Source organism: Camelina sativa, chromosome 2, assembly GCF_000633955.1.
Source record: "Camelina sativa cultivar DH55 chromosome 2, Cs, whole genome shotgun sequence".
Classification (NCBI taxonomy): Eukaryota; Viridiplantae; Streptophyta; class Magnoliopsida; order Brassicales; family Brassicaceae; genus Camelina; species Camelina sativa.
In genome coordinates this window covers 368,899-385,722 of record NC_025686.1, presented here as the reverse complement: position 1 = coordinate 385,722, position 16,824 = coordinate 368,899, and the positions used below count along the sequence as shown (strand labels likewise).

General features: G+C 31.9%; 2 protein-coding genes across 2 annotated transcripts in view; both read left to right on the top strand.

Moving 5' to 3' along the window:
• The window catches only part of LOC104712144 (K(+) efflux antiporter 2, chloroplastic), a gene marked incomplete in the record, with an annotated part of 8,389 nt that extends 4,066 nt beyond the window's left edge, over positions 1–4,323 (top strand). The window contains 16 exon segments of the mRNA XM_019233105.1: positions 261–314; positions 428–547; positions 739–807; positions 895–960; positions 1,196–1,285; positions 1,505–1,609; positions 1,708–1,836; positions 2,022–2,231; positions 2,499–2,648; positions 2,886–2,939; positions 3,066–3,124; positions 3,215–3,281; positions 3,369–3,545; positions 3,641–3,697; positions 3,805–3,879; positions 3,953–4,323. Coding sequence (XP_019088650.1) covers positions 261–314; positions 428–547; positions 739–807; positions 895–960; positions 1,196–1,285; positions 1,505–1,609; positions 1,708–1,836; positions 2,022–2,231; positions 2,499–2,648; positions 2,886–2,939; positions 3,066–3,124; positions 3,215–3,281; positions 3,369–3,545; positions 3,641–3,697; positions 3,805–3,879; positions 3,953–4,081 — 1,611 coding nt within the window.
• On the top strand, positions 4,492–6,356 carry LOC104712129 (bifunctional protein FolD 4, chloroplastic-like). The gene is made up of 5 exons (XM_010428962.1): positions 4,492–4,844; positions 4,974–5,299; positions 5,378–5,614; positions 5,706–5,873; positions 5,975–6,356. The coding sequence occupies exons 1-5, from the start codon at positions 4,667–4,669 to the stop codon at positions 6,143–6,145; spliced, it is 1,080 nt and encodes a 359-aa protein (XP_010427264.1). The 5' UTR covers positions 4,492–4,666; the 3' UTR covers positions 6,146–6,356.

The following is a 16,824-nucleotide window of genomic DNA, read 5'->3' as shown; positions in this document are numbered from 1 at the left end:
GCTGCAATCTATAGGCAGCCCTGTTCTTGGGTATTTGGCGGCAGGAATTTTGATTGGTCCTTATGGCCTCTCAATAATTCGTAATGTGCATGGAACCAAGGCCATTGCAGAATTTGGAGTTGTCTTCTTGCTTTTCAACATTGGCCTTGAGGTGAACTTCAGTATTTGATATATCTTTTATGTTGTTCCTTTTTCCTTTGATATGTGCTTGGAGGAGAGAAGAGCCAATTATTTCTATTTTCTTTGTTTGACAGCTCTCCGTTGAAAGACTTAGTTCCATGAAGAAATATGTTTTTGGATTAGGCTCTGCGCAGGTAATCTAATACTCTTTTTCATTGTGTTTTTTTCCAGCTACAATGCACGCCTGCTTCTGTGTATATTGCTGTATTTTAGTCCTTTAATTTGGTTTTTGATTGTTGTAATCCAGGTTCTGGTAACGGCAGCAGTAATTGGTTTGATCACACACTATGTTGCTGGTCAGGCTGGTCCAGCGGCAATTGTAATTGGAAATGGCCTCGCATTGTCTTCCACTGCTGTCGTTCTTCAGGTAAAATTCAGTCACATTCTTCCAAATTTGCTCTATTTATTTTAGGTGAACCTGTTACTGTTTTTTGGGAAGACAACCAGGAATTTTTCTTAATTTACGTTTTAAAAAGATAATTTTTGATAGATTCAATTAGCTTTTCATGCGATTTAGCTACCAATTGTTTGAACTGAGACAATGTACTCGGTTTCCAGGTTCTACAAGAACGAGGTGAGAGCACCTCAAGACATGGACGAGCTACATTTTCGGTCTTGCTTTTTCAGGTCTGTTGAGAACACAAAGTTGTTAATGCGCTTGTACAATTCCTATTATGCTAGGTATAACTCTGGTCAATTTGTTGGTCTTCACAGGATCTGGCTGTGGTCGTGTTACTGATTCTCATCCCACTTATTTCACCTAATTCATCTAAAGGAGGGGTAAGCTTAGCTTTGGCGTTTCACTTTTTTTCTTGTATATCCCTTTGTGTTGTGTTTATTGTGATGTAATGGCAGACAGCTTAAGTTCAATATTCCTTCTGCTCTTTGAAGGAAATACTCATGGTCATGTGTTGCTAGTATTTGTTGAAAACTGCTATTGTGTTGCATTTTTCTCAAGGAAGCCTAGAAATTATTTGGTAAGAAGAGAATGCTAAGTTCTAACTGCTTTTCTCAGATTGGATTTCAAGCCATTGCTGAAGCTCTTGGACTTGCTGCAATCAAGGCAGCAGTAGCTATTACTGCCATAATTGCTGGTGGTCGTCTCGTAAGTCCAATTGTTTTCCAGTTTCTCTTTTTGAGACTCTAAATATCTGAATAAGTTAAATAACAAAAGAGAGATCCGGATAAAAGATGAAATAACATTAGATTGTCTAAAAAATGGGTTTGCATGAACTTAAAATGAAACTCTATAGCTAACGCTGCTCATGATGTTGTGCTAATTCATAGCTTTATAATGCATTGACCCCTTTTGTGGCACACACAGCTTCTGCGGCCGATCTACAAGCAAATTGCAGAGAACAGAAATGCTGAGATATTCTCCGCCAACACACTTCTCGTTATTCTTGGGACTAGTTTACTGACAGCTAGGGTATGAACTTTGTTTTCCTTGTTGGTGCTTGGCATTCTCGTATATTCTGCCATGTCTTTTGTTTCGTTAATGTAGCTTTTTCTCTTTCCTTAAATTAGGCGGGACTTTCCATGGCATTAGGAGCGTTTTTGGCTGGTCTACTCCTTGCAGAGACTGAATTTTCCTTGCAAGTGGAATCAGATATTGCTCCATATCGTGGTCTTCTTTTGGGACTCTTCTTCATGACCGTAATTTTTGAACTATGTCTTGAAAATAGCTAATTGATTGATGAACTGGTTTAGGGAATATATAGGATATAGAATGGGTTATGACCTATTCCCTAATATGCTCTTGTAAGATTCTAATTTGTTTTCAGTTCTGAGTACAGTTATTCTCGTTCATGAAACTAACGGGACAAACTGTGTAATTTTAGGTTGGCATGTCCATTGATCCAAAACTTCTTCTCGCCAACTTCCCTGTCATAATGGGGACCTTAGGACTCTTATTAGTGGGCAAGACTATATTAGTGGCGATCATCGGTAAACTGTTTGGCATTTCACTTATATCAGCCGTGAGGGTCGGTCTACTTCTGGCTCCAGGTGGCGAGTTCGCTTTTGTTGCTTTTGGAGAAGCTGTCAATCAGGTTTGTTATATATATGATGATTTCATTTTTGCTTTTCTCAATGGGTTTAGTAATTGCAATGTTGCATGAAAGCTAGATGGGTTGTTTTTGATGCTTCCCATCTATTATCTTTGGGAAAGTTAGGCTCACATCATGATGCTAGCAGTTTTATTTGTTTATAATTTTTCATTCAGATAAAAACTAGAAAACGATATTGCCATGTTTCATCGACAGTGGTTTCCGTTCTACTTTATTCCCTGTTTAAGGCTTGATTGGTGTTTCCTACAGGGTATAATGACTTCGCAGCTATCTTCGTTGCTGTTTCTCGTCGTGGGAATATCAATGGCTCTTACGCCTTGGTTAGCTGCCGGCGGCCAATTAATTGCGTCTAAATTTGAGTTACAAGATGTTCGAAGTTTATTACCAGTTGAAAGCGAGGTACTCCTTCAGAACACTTGAAAATAAATAATTATTCACCATTTTTGAGCATCGTTTGTAAAATTAAAACAATAAAGCCATACTTATTGTTGCAAAATCATATAGATAAATAAGACCGTACTTGACCTTAGCATCCTTCTGAAGCTCATGCATTCTTTGGTTGAAAAAACCATTACAAGGCTAGAAAAGATGACTGGTGATGACTGGTCGTTTTCTTTTGTCTGAATTTATTTGCAGACGGATGATTTACAGGGCCACATCATTATTTGCGGATTTGGACGAATTGGTCAGGTCGGTATCGTTATCATAAGCTCTTTGAGAAAACAAAACTTCTCGAGAAGTTTAGATCGTTTGATTTAGAGTCTGCTAGGTGTTATATAATTAAATTCGTATTGACCCCTGCTTTCTGCTACGCAGATAATTGCTCAGCTTCTTTCAGAAAGACTTATCCCATTTGCTGCCCTCGATGTCAGCAGGTAACATGACATTTTTGCCTTGTGTTACTCAATGTATATAAACAGCATTTTATTTGTCTCATTTCGCACCAAAAATATCCTATTTTACAGTGATAGAGTAGCAATTGGTCGTTCCCTAGATCTCCCAGTTTATTTTGGAGACGCTGGTAGTAGAGAGGTACGAGTAGAAAGCCAATGAACCAAATCAATAGTATAATCAGACATCATCCAAAAATTCTTCACTTTGTTTTATTTGTACATGCAGGTACTCCACAAAATTGGGGCAGATAGAGCATGTGCTGCGGCTATTGCTTTAGACACACCTGGAGCAAATTACAGGTGTGTCTGGGCTCTCAGCAAATATTTCCCCAATGTCAAAACCTTTGTCCGTGCACATGACGTTGATCATGGCCTCAATCTTGAAAAAGCTGGCGCCACGGCTGTAATATCTTTATAACCCTTCTTCTCTTTATATTATTAGTTATTACTCAAGTTTTTGAATGTAGACTGATTAGACTCGACCCAAAAACTTGTTAGGTTGTTCCGGAGACGCTGGAACCAAGTCTACAGTTGGCAGCTGCTGTTCTTGCACAGGTACAAGAGATTGTTCTTCGTGCACATGACATTAACAATGGCCTCAAGAGATTCTTCTTGTAGTCAAAGATTAGATCAATTGTTAACCTTGTCAGCTTCTTTTACAGGCCAAATTACCGACGTCAGAAATTGCAGCAACGATCAACGAGTTCAGATCTCGTCACTTGTCTGAACTAGCCGAGGTATGTTTTTGTCTATAAGAAAAAACTAAATTACTTCTTAATGTCAAGTTTAATGGATCCCATGATGGTACAGCTATGTGAGGCAAGTGGAAGCTCCCTAGGCTACGGGTTCTCTAGAGGTACGACGAGCAAACCAAAATCACCATCACCACCTGATACGTCTGACGATAACCAGATTATTGAAGGCACACTTGCAATCTAACCTATTTTTCTCGCGTATGGTAAGACCACATATTTCAACTTCTTTTGCTTAAAACTGTACAGAAACCAAATCCTTATTTCGATGAATCGTAGTGGAGGAAAAGTAACAAACTCTCAAATTTTGATGGGATGATGTGTTGAAATTTCTCTAGTTTCTTTTCCTGTCGGGGAAGAACAAAAGCAAATAATATTTGTATTCAACATTGGTCTAATATGTGAATGTATCCCTCGTTTTCATTTTAATCCGACAACATTGGTCTAATTATTACACTCTTGGATTTATTTTTAAAAAAGCAAAGAGTCTTTGACTGGTATAAGAAAACCGAAAAATTCAAGTAAAATCAACAAACCGGTTTGGGATTTAAACTTTAAACCCTATTGAAGCGTGAAATTAATTGGAAAAAACCAAACCCTAGTAGTCTCCGACGAAGTCATCTTCTTCTTCTTCTTCTTCAATTCTTCGTTTCTTCTCTCTACCGAATTTTAAAAGGAACCTTCTTCAGTCTCCATCACTACCTTCTTCTAATTCACTTCAGAGTTCGAAGCCACGACGAGCAGACTAGTGTTCTGTTTGCCTTGTAAAAAAATGGCGTCGATGATGTTTACCGACTGCTCCTCCTCCACGACGTCGCGTCTCTTCCATTTGAACCGCCGCAACGGTACTTCCCTCCTCCGTCAATGCGTCGGCCAACTCCGCTTTCAGACCACTGCTTCTGGCCGTGGCTGCATTCGCTCCTCCTCTTCTCCCATTTCTGCCATTTCCGGTAATTATTAAACCCTTTGAACACGGAACTGAACTTGAAATCGATTGGAAAATTGTAAATTGTAGACAATTAGACTTGTTGTTCCTTTAGCCTCTCGTCGGAATCATAAATTTTGGTTTTTCTCTACAGCTGATACAAAATCAGAGGGTGCCGCAACTGTAATTGATGGAAAGGCTGTGGCAAAACAGATTAGAGATGAGATCACAATCGAAGTTTCAAGAATGAAGGAATCTATTGGTGTGGTTCCTGGTTTAGCAGTGATCCTTGTTGGGGACAGAAAGGATTCTGCAACTTATGTGAGGAACAAGAAGAAAGCTTGTGACTCTGTTGGAATTAAATCGTTCGAAGTTTGTCTCGCTGAAGATTCATCAGAAGAGGAGGTGTTGAGATCTGTCTCTGGCTTCAACGATGATCCTTCTGTCCATGGAATCCTTGTTCAGTTGCCTCTGCCATCGGTAAACAAAGTCTATGATCACATTCATTACTAACAAATAAACAGTGAATTACAATAGTGTGTTGGGATGTTTGTGCAGCATATGGATGAACAGAACATATTGAATGCGGTCGGTATAGAGAAAGACGTTGACGGATTCCACCCGCTAAATATTGGACGCCTTGCCATGCGTGGAAGAGAACCCTTATTTGTACCGTGTACTCCCAAAGGATGCATTGAGTTATTGCATAGATACAACATTGGCATCAAAGGAAAAAGAGCGGTTGTTATCGGAAGGAGTAACATTGTTGGTATGCCAGCTGCTCTGTTACTGCAGGTAATGATGAAACCTTCTGAAAGATGCCATTTTGGGATTATTAGTCATTAGTTATATTTTCAGTCTTTATTTATGTATTATGTAAATATAGAGAGAAGATGCAACTGTTACCATTATCCACTCAAGAACCAAGAACCCTGAAGAAATCACAAGAGAAGCTGATATTATTATCTCAGCTGTTGGACAAGCAAACATGGTCAGAGGAAGCTGGATAAAACCGGGAGCAGTCATCATTGATGTCGGGATCAATCCTGTTGAGGTGAGTGGACAATTTTGACATATGGTAATTGGCGTAATTCAGTTATCTAGTAGATTTCGAGTCAACCAGTATGCGACGTTCAAATATGTACATCATTGCAGGATTCAAGTGCTGCCCGTGGCTATCGATTGGTTGGAGACATTTGCTATGAGGAGGCTAGCAAAGTTGCATCAGCCATCACTCCTGTTCCTGGTGGTGTAGGACCAATGACCATAGCCATGCTTCTATCCAACACTTTTACATCAGCTAAGAGGATTCACAACTTCCAGTGACCTTACAAGAAGATTACTACCTACTGGCTTTTAAAGAATAAACAAATCTTGCTCTGTTTTGGAAGCCATTGGTTTGCTTTGGTTTTTCTTTTTTTTTTTCTTTTTTGGGTTCTATGAAACAAAACAACTTGTAATTCTAAGTCACATAAATTGTCTTTTAACATTGTCTGTCTGTTCTAGTTATTTGATCCAGAACTAGTTTTAACTTGAACGAGTGGTGCCCCATGTTACAGATTCTGAAACTTTTCCCATACTGCTTCAAACTTTTGTCAACAAAATCAGATTCAGAAATAGTTTTAGCTATATACGAAACAGAGGATCAGTGCTTTCAGCACAAGAGAACACCACTAGGAATTGGTTAATATACCACCACTTGATGACCCACAAGCAATCTGAACCTCTCTTATTCACTCCCTCTTAATCAATCAATCAAAATTTTATCATGTAATTTAATTAAACAAACTAAAATAATAAATATTATCTAATTAAATCAACATAATTTAATAAAATAAAAAATGTTAAATCTAAATTTTAAAATCATTAACCCTAACATTTATAGTTTTTTAAATTATAAAATCTAAATTCTAACCATTATTTTATAAACCTAAATTGATATATAAATTCGTCTAATTGTAAAATCTAAACCCTAACCACTTTTTTATAAATCCTAACCGAAATAGAATTTTGTTTTGTAAAGTCAAAACCTTAATCCTCATTTATTAACTAAAAGCTGACTTATAGTTTCATTTAATTGTAAAATATACACTATAACCCCTTTTTAAATAAACTTAAACCGACATATATTTTTTAATAAAAAATCTATAAACTTTGTTTCCTTTTTTTTTGTGTGCAAATTTTTTTTTCTTTAATTATGATTTTTTGTTTAAATATTGTAGCTTTTTTTGGTATATTGTTGTATTTTGATTGGATAATCAAGAGACAAATAAACTCAATTCAAAAACAAGAAAGCTTTAAAAATCTCTTTAATTACTGAATTTTGCCCTTATGTGTTCCACTAAATCTACTTGCAATTCATGATGTACATTTGAATCACGCAATTCAGATCTAGCATGCACATGATTGGCAAATATAGGTAACAATGTTGTCGGTTCCATATTTGATCCATCTACTCACTAGCACCAAATTTTGCTCAGTGGTTCATTTGGAACATATCCGGCGAGTAGGGTTGCATCTTCTGCATTTAGAGTGACTTCATTGACATCTCTCATATCACCGAGAACCATTTGAGTAGAAAATTCAGTTACTCCACCGAGCTCATTACCCGTCAGAGTAGAAGAACAATGAGTTGTTTGAGATGAATATGACATCATCGGTCCATAAAATAGATGATATTTTGGAATAACTGAAAGCATGAAATTTTTTGGTGAAAACTCATAATTTGATATATTTTGGGGTTGGTTAGAAGACTGATTTTAAAATTGGTAATTGTTGAGATTTGGATAGTTAAAGGGGTAATTAGAAGAATATTGGGTGTTAAATGGATTATTATTGGGATCCATTTCGAGAAAATGAGTTTTTTGTGTCCAAATCAAATGAAAAGTATCTATTTATAGAGTATAAAAATGATGAATTTTGGTATAAAAAAATAAAATATTATTAAGTTTAAGTGTAATCGATATTAAATAATTTGGTGAAAAAAACAAACCAGAAATCTCTACAATCAATAGAAAAAGAGCACATATATTTATTTTATTTTTATCCACAATAATTATTTCAGCCAATTAATCGATGCCACTTGCTTTGAAGGTAATGAAAATGGTATATATTTTTAAAACATGTAATCATATATATGATAATGGTTGTATAGGTAGTTGTGGTTGCAATTTATATGGTGGGAAAAATGTCAAAAAAATCACTAATTTTCAAATTTGGGTCAAAAAAATGACCTAATCTTGGTGATTTATATAACCCAAATTTGAAAATTGGTGATTTTTTTTTTTGACATTTTTCCATATATATATTGCTAATTATTTAGTATTGATGGAATCAAATATTTTAGAGTAGGCTGAAGTCATTGTCCATGACAAGGGAATCAACTATAGGGCTCCTATAGATGTTTCATAGACGTAGGGTTATGTCCTTTAAAATTATTCAAACAAATTTTGAAGTTGACAACAATTCATATTCATGTAGCAAATTTGAATTTTAACACCATTCAGATTAAAATTAAAATAAGTAAACAATATTATAAGTAAACAATATTATAATTTAGAATTTTATGATATATATATAATTTTCTTATAATGATTTTTTTCTAAATTTTAAAACTGTTTAAATATTTTAAATAAAATTAGGTTTTTTCTCTATTTTACTTTTATATGAAACCTTTTTATGGTAGGTTTTGAAATTTTACATTTTTATTTTTTTATAATTTTAATAAATTTAAAATTGACACGTATCAATATCTATCTGAATGATATAATTGACACATGTCACGATCTCATTAATAAAAAATTTTGTCATTGAACTTTATATAATAAGATATATATATTCATAAATATATATAGTTAGTTATACCAAACTGAGCTTTTGCAAATATATATAGTTAGTCTAATCAAACAATACAAAAGAATTTGAAAGTTTTCAATCAAGGCAATGACATCTTATTAACATCAAATAAATCACAAATATTAGATTTTATTCAATATAATAGATACAACTAAAAAAATCAAGAATTAAATGGAGATTTCTAAACACGACCGCTTCAAAACGATTTTGTTTTATTTTATGGATTTTACCAAATATATAAAATTCATGGATTTGAACAATGTAATAATTGTAAAAATAATTTGAATTTTATGAGATTTTTAATGATTATTAAATTATAGAGATTTTACTATTAAAAAAAAAACTAAATTAATTCAATTGTTAAATGTATACCGGGCGGATTATCCATTACAAAAAAAAAGAAAATCGCAATTTAGAAGATTATACATGAATTCGATAAACAGAAGCATGGTTGGTTACTTGTTAGATTTTTTTCATTTTATTATAACAACCGTAGTGAAAAGAGACGAAGTGGAATGAATAGCTCCTCTGAACCTCCTAGAGGCTTTCCTCTAATTAATATTAATTGCAGCGTTGGTTGAGTTTTATTGGAACCGGATAAGAGTTGGTTTAAATCCGGTTGAGTATGGTATAAAGTGACACGTGGCACATCATCTTCTAGTAGTTGGAAGGAACATCCGTTGCTCTCCGAGTTACGACGAACCTACCCGAATGTCTCCCTTACGTTTCCTTTTTTTAATTCCTTCGGTAAACTTCCGAGGGTATTATTGGAACTTGGCGTGGAAAATATCTGAGCCGTTACAGCCGAAGATGACCTCACCCTTGCCACATCCAAAGAAAAAGACAGGTAGGCAGGCGCTTAGGTAAACTCAAGAATAAAACATTGACACGTCACTATTGGGCTTTCACTGGGCTTACAATTCCAGTATATGTAATAATATGAAGTATGACTGGGCTTAGCAGACGTCGTTATTCTCGACTCACCCAAGGTGTTTTTCGTTTAGCAATTATCTATATTAACATTTTTGAAATATATTTTGTGTTATGCCCTATTAGTTTTGTTTATTTAAAATGTTATTAACAACCTTAATCCCTAAAAAATTTCCAAAACTAATATTACTATAGATTTTGTTTCCTAAATATTTTACATTTCAATATGGAAATAAAATCTATCATATATTTACCCACACATTCTCTTGTGTTTTGAAGATATTTTATATATGAATCCTTCGGAAACAAAGAAAACAACAATTTGATTCCCATTTTGTTTTTCAAAAGCTGTGAGCTTTGATTCTTAACGTAAGAAAAACTTTGATTGATATTTTTTTAAATATTATAATTAACATATATAAACCTAATAAAAATTTTAATTATTACAAATATGTAAAATTAAAAAAGTTTAAAATGCTATATAATGTGGTTATATAGTAGATGAGTTATAAAGAGGACATATTGGAATTAATAAAATATTATTAAATTTGTGTTAACATGGGTTAAATCCTCATTTAATTATTTATCAACACTACTAATATTAAAATATTTGACATAAAATCAAGTTACTTTAACTAAGATTGTGTAAAACAATTAAATCATTAGGAATAATGTGACTTAATCACAACATATAAATTACTTATTATGTATTTAGATCCCTTATTTTTTGTTATAATAACTAAAAATCAAAATAGAATCTCAAATACTAAACAAAAAAAAAACTAAATATAACAAACAAATGGTTATGAAGTGTATTGCGGGTTAAAAAAATAATATAAACATTTATCTGCACAACAATCAGAAAATTTAGTTATTTCTCTATTTAAAAAACATCCAATATTTAACAAATAGATACAACATAAATATAAATTATAATAAAAATTATATGTCTGCGGTGTACCGCGGGTTAAAATCTAGTATACATTCAAAAATGAGCTCACTCTTGTTCATCGCTAAAAGACAAAAACAACAAAAGAAAAAAAAAGTTGCAGGTCGAAGGGTGCTGGAGTACGTACACAGGAACGTTGCCAAAAGCAGGAACGAAAATGCAAGCTGTCACTGTGAAACGAGGAAATGTGACGACCACACACGTTGCACCACTATATGCGTACCAGTTGTAAGAGTAAAGTTGAATATAGTTTCTCCGTCTGCTTCGTCTCTCTCACTTCGCCAGAACAGAGCTATTTCGCCGCCGTTATATCAAATTCGTACAGTGAGTCTCTCGCCGTTTATTTAGCCACCGTAGTTTTCTGATAATCGTCTAGTTGCGTTGCTCTCTCTCTCTGTATCTAGGTTTCTTATTGTATTTGGTTAACTCTTGCTCATTCTCTTCATCTTGGTTCGTCGCTTTTGTTTGTTTTTTTAATTATTATTTTTTATTAAGTATGAATTAGTTTAGACTTTTTTTTTACTTTTTAGATTTAATTTAATTAGATCTGCCTCTCAATTTTTATTTGTTTATTAATAAAGATTAATTAATTAATTAAATTTTTATAATGGCAATTGAATGTAATTTTTTACACATTTTAAGGTTAGTTTAATATTTGTACTTCCCAATTAATATAGTAAGATATTTTTTGTCAACATAATTATTGAACGGAAACTGAACTTTGGCAAAAAGGAAATATTTACTAGTATTTTTTTAATATATTAACAAATGGGTCACAAATTTAATTACAAGCAAATAATGTCCTTTAACTATTGTTTTAATTCATAGCTTTAATCGATATATACATTTTTATAGTACATTTTAAGTTATACCATTTTATTTGTACTTATTTAAAAACTTATTTACAAAGTTAATCTCAAAAAATTTTCTGAAAATAACATTACGTCAGATTTTGTTTCCTAAATATTGTATATTCCTATCCCAACTAAAAATAATTACAACACATTCTATGATATATTATATATAACCACACATTCTATTATGGAAAAATAAAACTATGATATATTTAACCACACATTCTATTGTATTTTGAATATATTTTATCTCCTAATCCTTTGCAAACAAAGAAAACATTTTATTTGATTCCTATTTTGTTTTCCAAAACCTGTGAGTTTTGATTCTTAACGTAGAAAGAACTTCGGTTCACATTTATTTAAATATTATAATTAATAATATCTAAACTTAGTAAAATTTTAAAATATTACGAATATGTAAAATTCTAAAAGTTTAAAATATTATATAATATGGTTATATATTAGATGGGTCATAAAGAGGACATGTTGGAATTAATAAACTATCATTAAATTTGTGCTAACACAGATTAAATCCTTATTTTATTATTTGTCAACAATACAAATACTAGAATATTTGACATAGAAAAATCAAGTTGACTTAACTAAGATTATTTAAAATAATTAAACCATTAGGAAAAATTTGACTTAGAGGGGGGTATTGGTTTGGGATTTAAGGAGAATTTTAATGACTTTGAATAAAATCATAGAAAGTATAAAATTTAAGAGATTGTTTAGAAAGTTTTTTAAAATCTGGCTGATTTGTTTTCCTAATCTTGTAAAATCTTTCATAAAATCTTGCAAACTTCCTCAAAAAATATTGCACAATATTCTCTTGTTATACAACGCTTTTGTCAAAAAAGAGATTAAAAATATAAAGAGAAAGAGAGAAAGAGACTCGGAGGAGGACATGGTGGGAGGTTAAAATCTCCAGAACATTATTTTATTACTAGAAGTTTTTTCATTATCATAAAACGTTGGCTCTTGCCCGGTGGTGTTGAAGGAATCTGACGTGACGGGCCATGGTTCTTCCTTGGTGGTGGTGGAGAAATCAGACATAATGGTTCATTGATCTTGCTCGTGGTGGTGAAGGAATTGGACGTGATGGTTCATTGAGTTCATTGAGTTTTATTATTTTCTGGTTCTGTTTTGCTTTATTTTGATATTTTAGCTTTCGATCATTGCTAAATAATTGTAACTCTGTTTTTTTTTTTTTGCTTGGTATATGAGTTTGGTTGAGATGGGTGGAGATATGATGGAAGATAATTAGAAAGACCCACGTTGAAAACCCAGTTTATTATTTCTTCATTTTTTACAAAATAAAAACAAAAAGTCATGGACTATGATTCACAATCTCTCTATTTGATGAGAGTGTTTACATGACTTTTCTTATGAAGAAAATAATATAGAATCCTAAACCAATAACATAATAATTGAATTCATTAACAATCCAAGACTCTTTTGTTTGTTTTGAATAACATAAAACTTTTAATGACTTGATAAAACTCTTAATCTAATAAAACTAGATTTATGAAGATTTTAGATAACTTTTTACAAATCCACAACTAATAACACCAAATTTTAAGAGAGTTTTAAAAAGTCTTGATTGAATAACAACATATTTTACATAACTTTTAAAGTCATTAAAATTCTCTTTAAATCCCAAACCAATACCCCCTCTTAATCACAGTGTATAAATTACTTATTATATATTTAGATCCCTTATTTTTTGTTATAATAATCAATAATTAGAATAAAATCTCAAACACTAAACAAAACAAATTAAATATAACAAACAAATAGTCATGAAGTGTATTGCCCATAAAAAAATTAATATAAACATTTAACCGCACAAAGGTCCGGAAAATTTAGTTATTACTCTATTTACAGAACATCCAATATTTAACAAACAAATACAATATAAAATCTATGTAATAATAACAAACCGAATAAATGCGACCAACAGTTGTGTTTTTTCAATNGAAAGAACTTCGGTTCACATTTATTTAAATATTATAATTAATAATATCTAAACTTAGTAAAATTTTAAAATATTACGAATATGTAAAATTCTAAAAGTTTAAAATATTATATAATATGGTTATATATTAGATGGGTCATAAAGAGGACATGTTGGAATTAATAAACTATCATTAAATTTGTGCTAACACAGATTAAATCCTTATTTTATTATTTGTCAACAATACAAATACTAGAATATTTGACATAGAAAAATCAAGTTGACTTAACTAAGATTATTTAAAATAATTAAACCATTAGGAAAAATTTGACTTAGAGGGGGGTATTGGTTTGGGATTTAAGGAGAATTTTAATGACTTTGNATTATGAAAAGTTACAACTGTTCAGTGTAAAGTTGTATTGATTGGAACATTCGTATTTTTGAAATCTATATATATTTGTCTGCTTACACTGTTTTCATTTTTTTGCCATAACACAAAATCAACTAAAATTTCAATCTCACGGTTTATACATTTTTCTAAATTATTTTCTAGCATTCCTTCTTTTAAAAATCAAAAATTCCTCTAATTTTTGATTTAACAAAAGATTTTTGGAATGATGAATCTATCTCGAATAAATGCCACCAAAGGTTATGTTTTTTCAATCGTACCTTTTGGATAATCTTCCAAAAAATCTGTGGAAAATTTAAATTATGTGTTAAACAAAAAGTTGTGATTGTTCATTGTAACGGTTTTTTTATAAATTTGAAACTGTTCATTATAGAGTTATGTCTATTCGAATATTCGTATATTTTGAAATCTATATATTTGTCTGTTTGAACTGTTTTTATTTTTTTTGCCATGATACAAATAATATAAAATTTCAATCTCAACAGTTTTTACATCTCTCTAAATTATTCTCTAGCATTCATTCTTTTAAAAATAAGAAATTCCGCCAATTCTTAATTTAACAAAAGATTTTTGGAATGATGAATCTAATTTACAACTTTTAGTTAATCATATATATTAAAAATAATGAAAGTACCTATATAATAGCAATCCGAATAAATGCCACCAAAATTTGTGTTTTTTCAATCGTACTTTTTGGATAATTTTTCAAAAAAATCTATNATAATGGTTCATTGATCTTGCTCGTGGTGGTAAAGGAATTGGACGTGATGGTTCATTGAGTTCATTGAGTTTTATTATTTTCTGGTTCTGTTTTGCTTTATTTTGATATTTTAGCTTTCGATCATTGCTAAATAATTGTAACTCTGTTTTTTTTTTTTTGCTTNTGATTGTTCATTGTAACGGTTTTTTTGTGAAGTTGCAACTGTTCATTGTATAGTTGTGTCTATTCGAATATTTGTATCTTTTGAAATATATATATTTGTCAGTTTGAACTGTTTTTATTTTTTATTTGTCATGATTCAAAATAATATAAAATTTTAATCTCAACGGTTTTTACAGCTCTCTAAATTATTCTCTAGCATTTATTCCTTTAAAAGTAAAAAAAATTCCTCCTTACCATAATTCTTCATAAAAATATTTTATATTTATAATACTTTAAAATTGCGTCTATTCTATATAATATTTTTTTGTTATAAGTTTTCATTTTAATGATTGTGTTTTTAATAACAGTTTATGTATTCAAGGTTTCAAACTATTCTATTACATTCAAATAATTTCATAATCTATAATTTTAAATTTTTAATTAAATTTGTTTTTTTCTAAAATACTTTCCCCGCGACATCGCGGGGGGGTCTGAGTCCTAGTATAAATAATAATAATTATTATATATATTATATATATAACAAAAATCTAGTGTGTGTTTAATTCAAAAATTTATGTCTATATGTATTTTGCGGAAATTATTGATCGATGTCGTTTAATTCCACATGGAATGTATGTATATTTTTGTTAAACCCTAACTTAAGCTCGAAACCACGACCAGTGTTCTGTTAGCCTAGTAAAAAAAAAATAGCCGCTTGGAATTTTCAACTCTATCTTCTCCATGGGCAAGGAGGGCAAGAGACTGAAGAGATGCTCCACATCCACCGATGTTGAATCACCAGATGGTGAGGGCACGAAGCCTTTGCAGAAAGGTAAGAAAATTTAGGTTTCTTTGGTGCTCGAGGGTATTTTTAACCATCAACATAACATATATAAAATCTGCTTAGCTTGCTCTTTATTATACAAGGCATATGCATATACATATGTATGGAGATAGTTTGGTGAGATTGAACTGTTGTATTATGCTAATTCGAACTGTTTCTTTTGATGCTTAAGCTGAGGGAGAGCTACAGAACTCGGAGACGGATGTAAATCCGAAGAAACGCAAGAATAAATCTAAGAGCAAGGTCAGAAAACTTAACAGTTCGTCTTTCTCTTAATAATTTCTTAATAATCTTTCTTTTGACAGAAGAAGTGCCACGAACGACGTTCTTAACTTAATATTTATGTCCTCTCTCTCTCTCACTCACTCACTATAACTCACTCTCACATAGTGTTAAAATTTACTCTTCTCTGTAGCAAACTGTTGAAGATGATTTGGAACCCAAGAAGAAGCGCAAGAAGACATCTGATCATGAGAAGGTATGATTCTGTAAATATTTATTAACGCGATCCCATGTTACGACGTTTCTTCTATTTACTACTTGAAATGAAAAGACTTTGAACTACGATCATATGCTTCGATTCTTCTCACCACACTTAAATCAGACATTAATGAGTATTTTTCTAATTCATTGTTTTTTTTTTTTCTCTTGAAATTGAATGGCAGGAAATGAAAAAAATGAAGAAATCTTTCAAAGAGATGACTGAAACTACGAAAGACCTGCAGGATATTCTCATGGGGAATGCTGATCTACCCTGGATTTCAACGAAGGTATATGCATGCATGTTACGACGTTTCTTCTATTTACTACTTGAAATGAAAAAACTTTGAACTAATTAAGGATCATATGCTTCGATTCTGTATTTGTTTTCACCACACTTAATTCATTATTCATTATTGATGAGTCTAATTCATTATTCTCTTGGCAGGAAATGATAAGATTGAGGAAATCTTTCAAAGAGATGACTGAAACTACGAAAGACCTGCAGGATTATCTCCTGGGAAAGGCTTATCTACGGGGGATGATATTGAATGTATATATATGCATATGTTTCTTTAATAATTTTGGTTACTAGCCTAGGGGCCTCTGTTGCTGACTTGACTGAAACTATATGTAAAAAACCTGCAGGAGTATTTTCTGACCAATGCCCCGGATACTTCATCCTCCAAGGTATCTACATTTATTTGTATTGTCTAGGCTGACAAAATGATGGTTCAATTCTTTTACACTTTATAGTTTATAGCTTTCTACTACTGACTTGACTCACAAAGAAATCCTGGTTCTTGTCCCTATCACGTATAGGAGGAGGAGGAGGAGAAGGAGGAGGAGGAGGAGGACGACGACG

Bases quoted from the DNA above. Each gene is read 5' to 3' on its own strand.
- LOC104712129 (XM_010428962.1), top strand. From the start codon at position 4,667: ATGGCGTCGATGATGTTTACCGACTGCTCCTCCTCCACGACGTCGCGT. The intron at 5,615-5,705 runs GTAATGATGAAA...ATGTAAATATAG, and splicing joins CAGCTGCTCTGTTACTGCAG to AGAGAAGATGCAACTGTTAC. The intron at 5,874-5,974 runs GTGAGTGGACAA...ACATCATTGCAG, and splicing joins TCGGGATCAATCCTGTTGAG to GATTCAAGTGCTGCCCGTGG.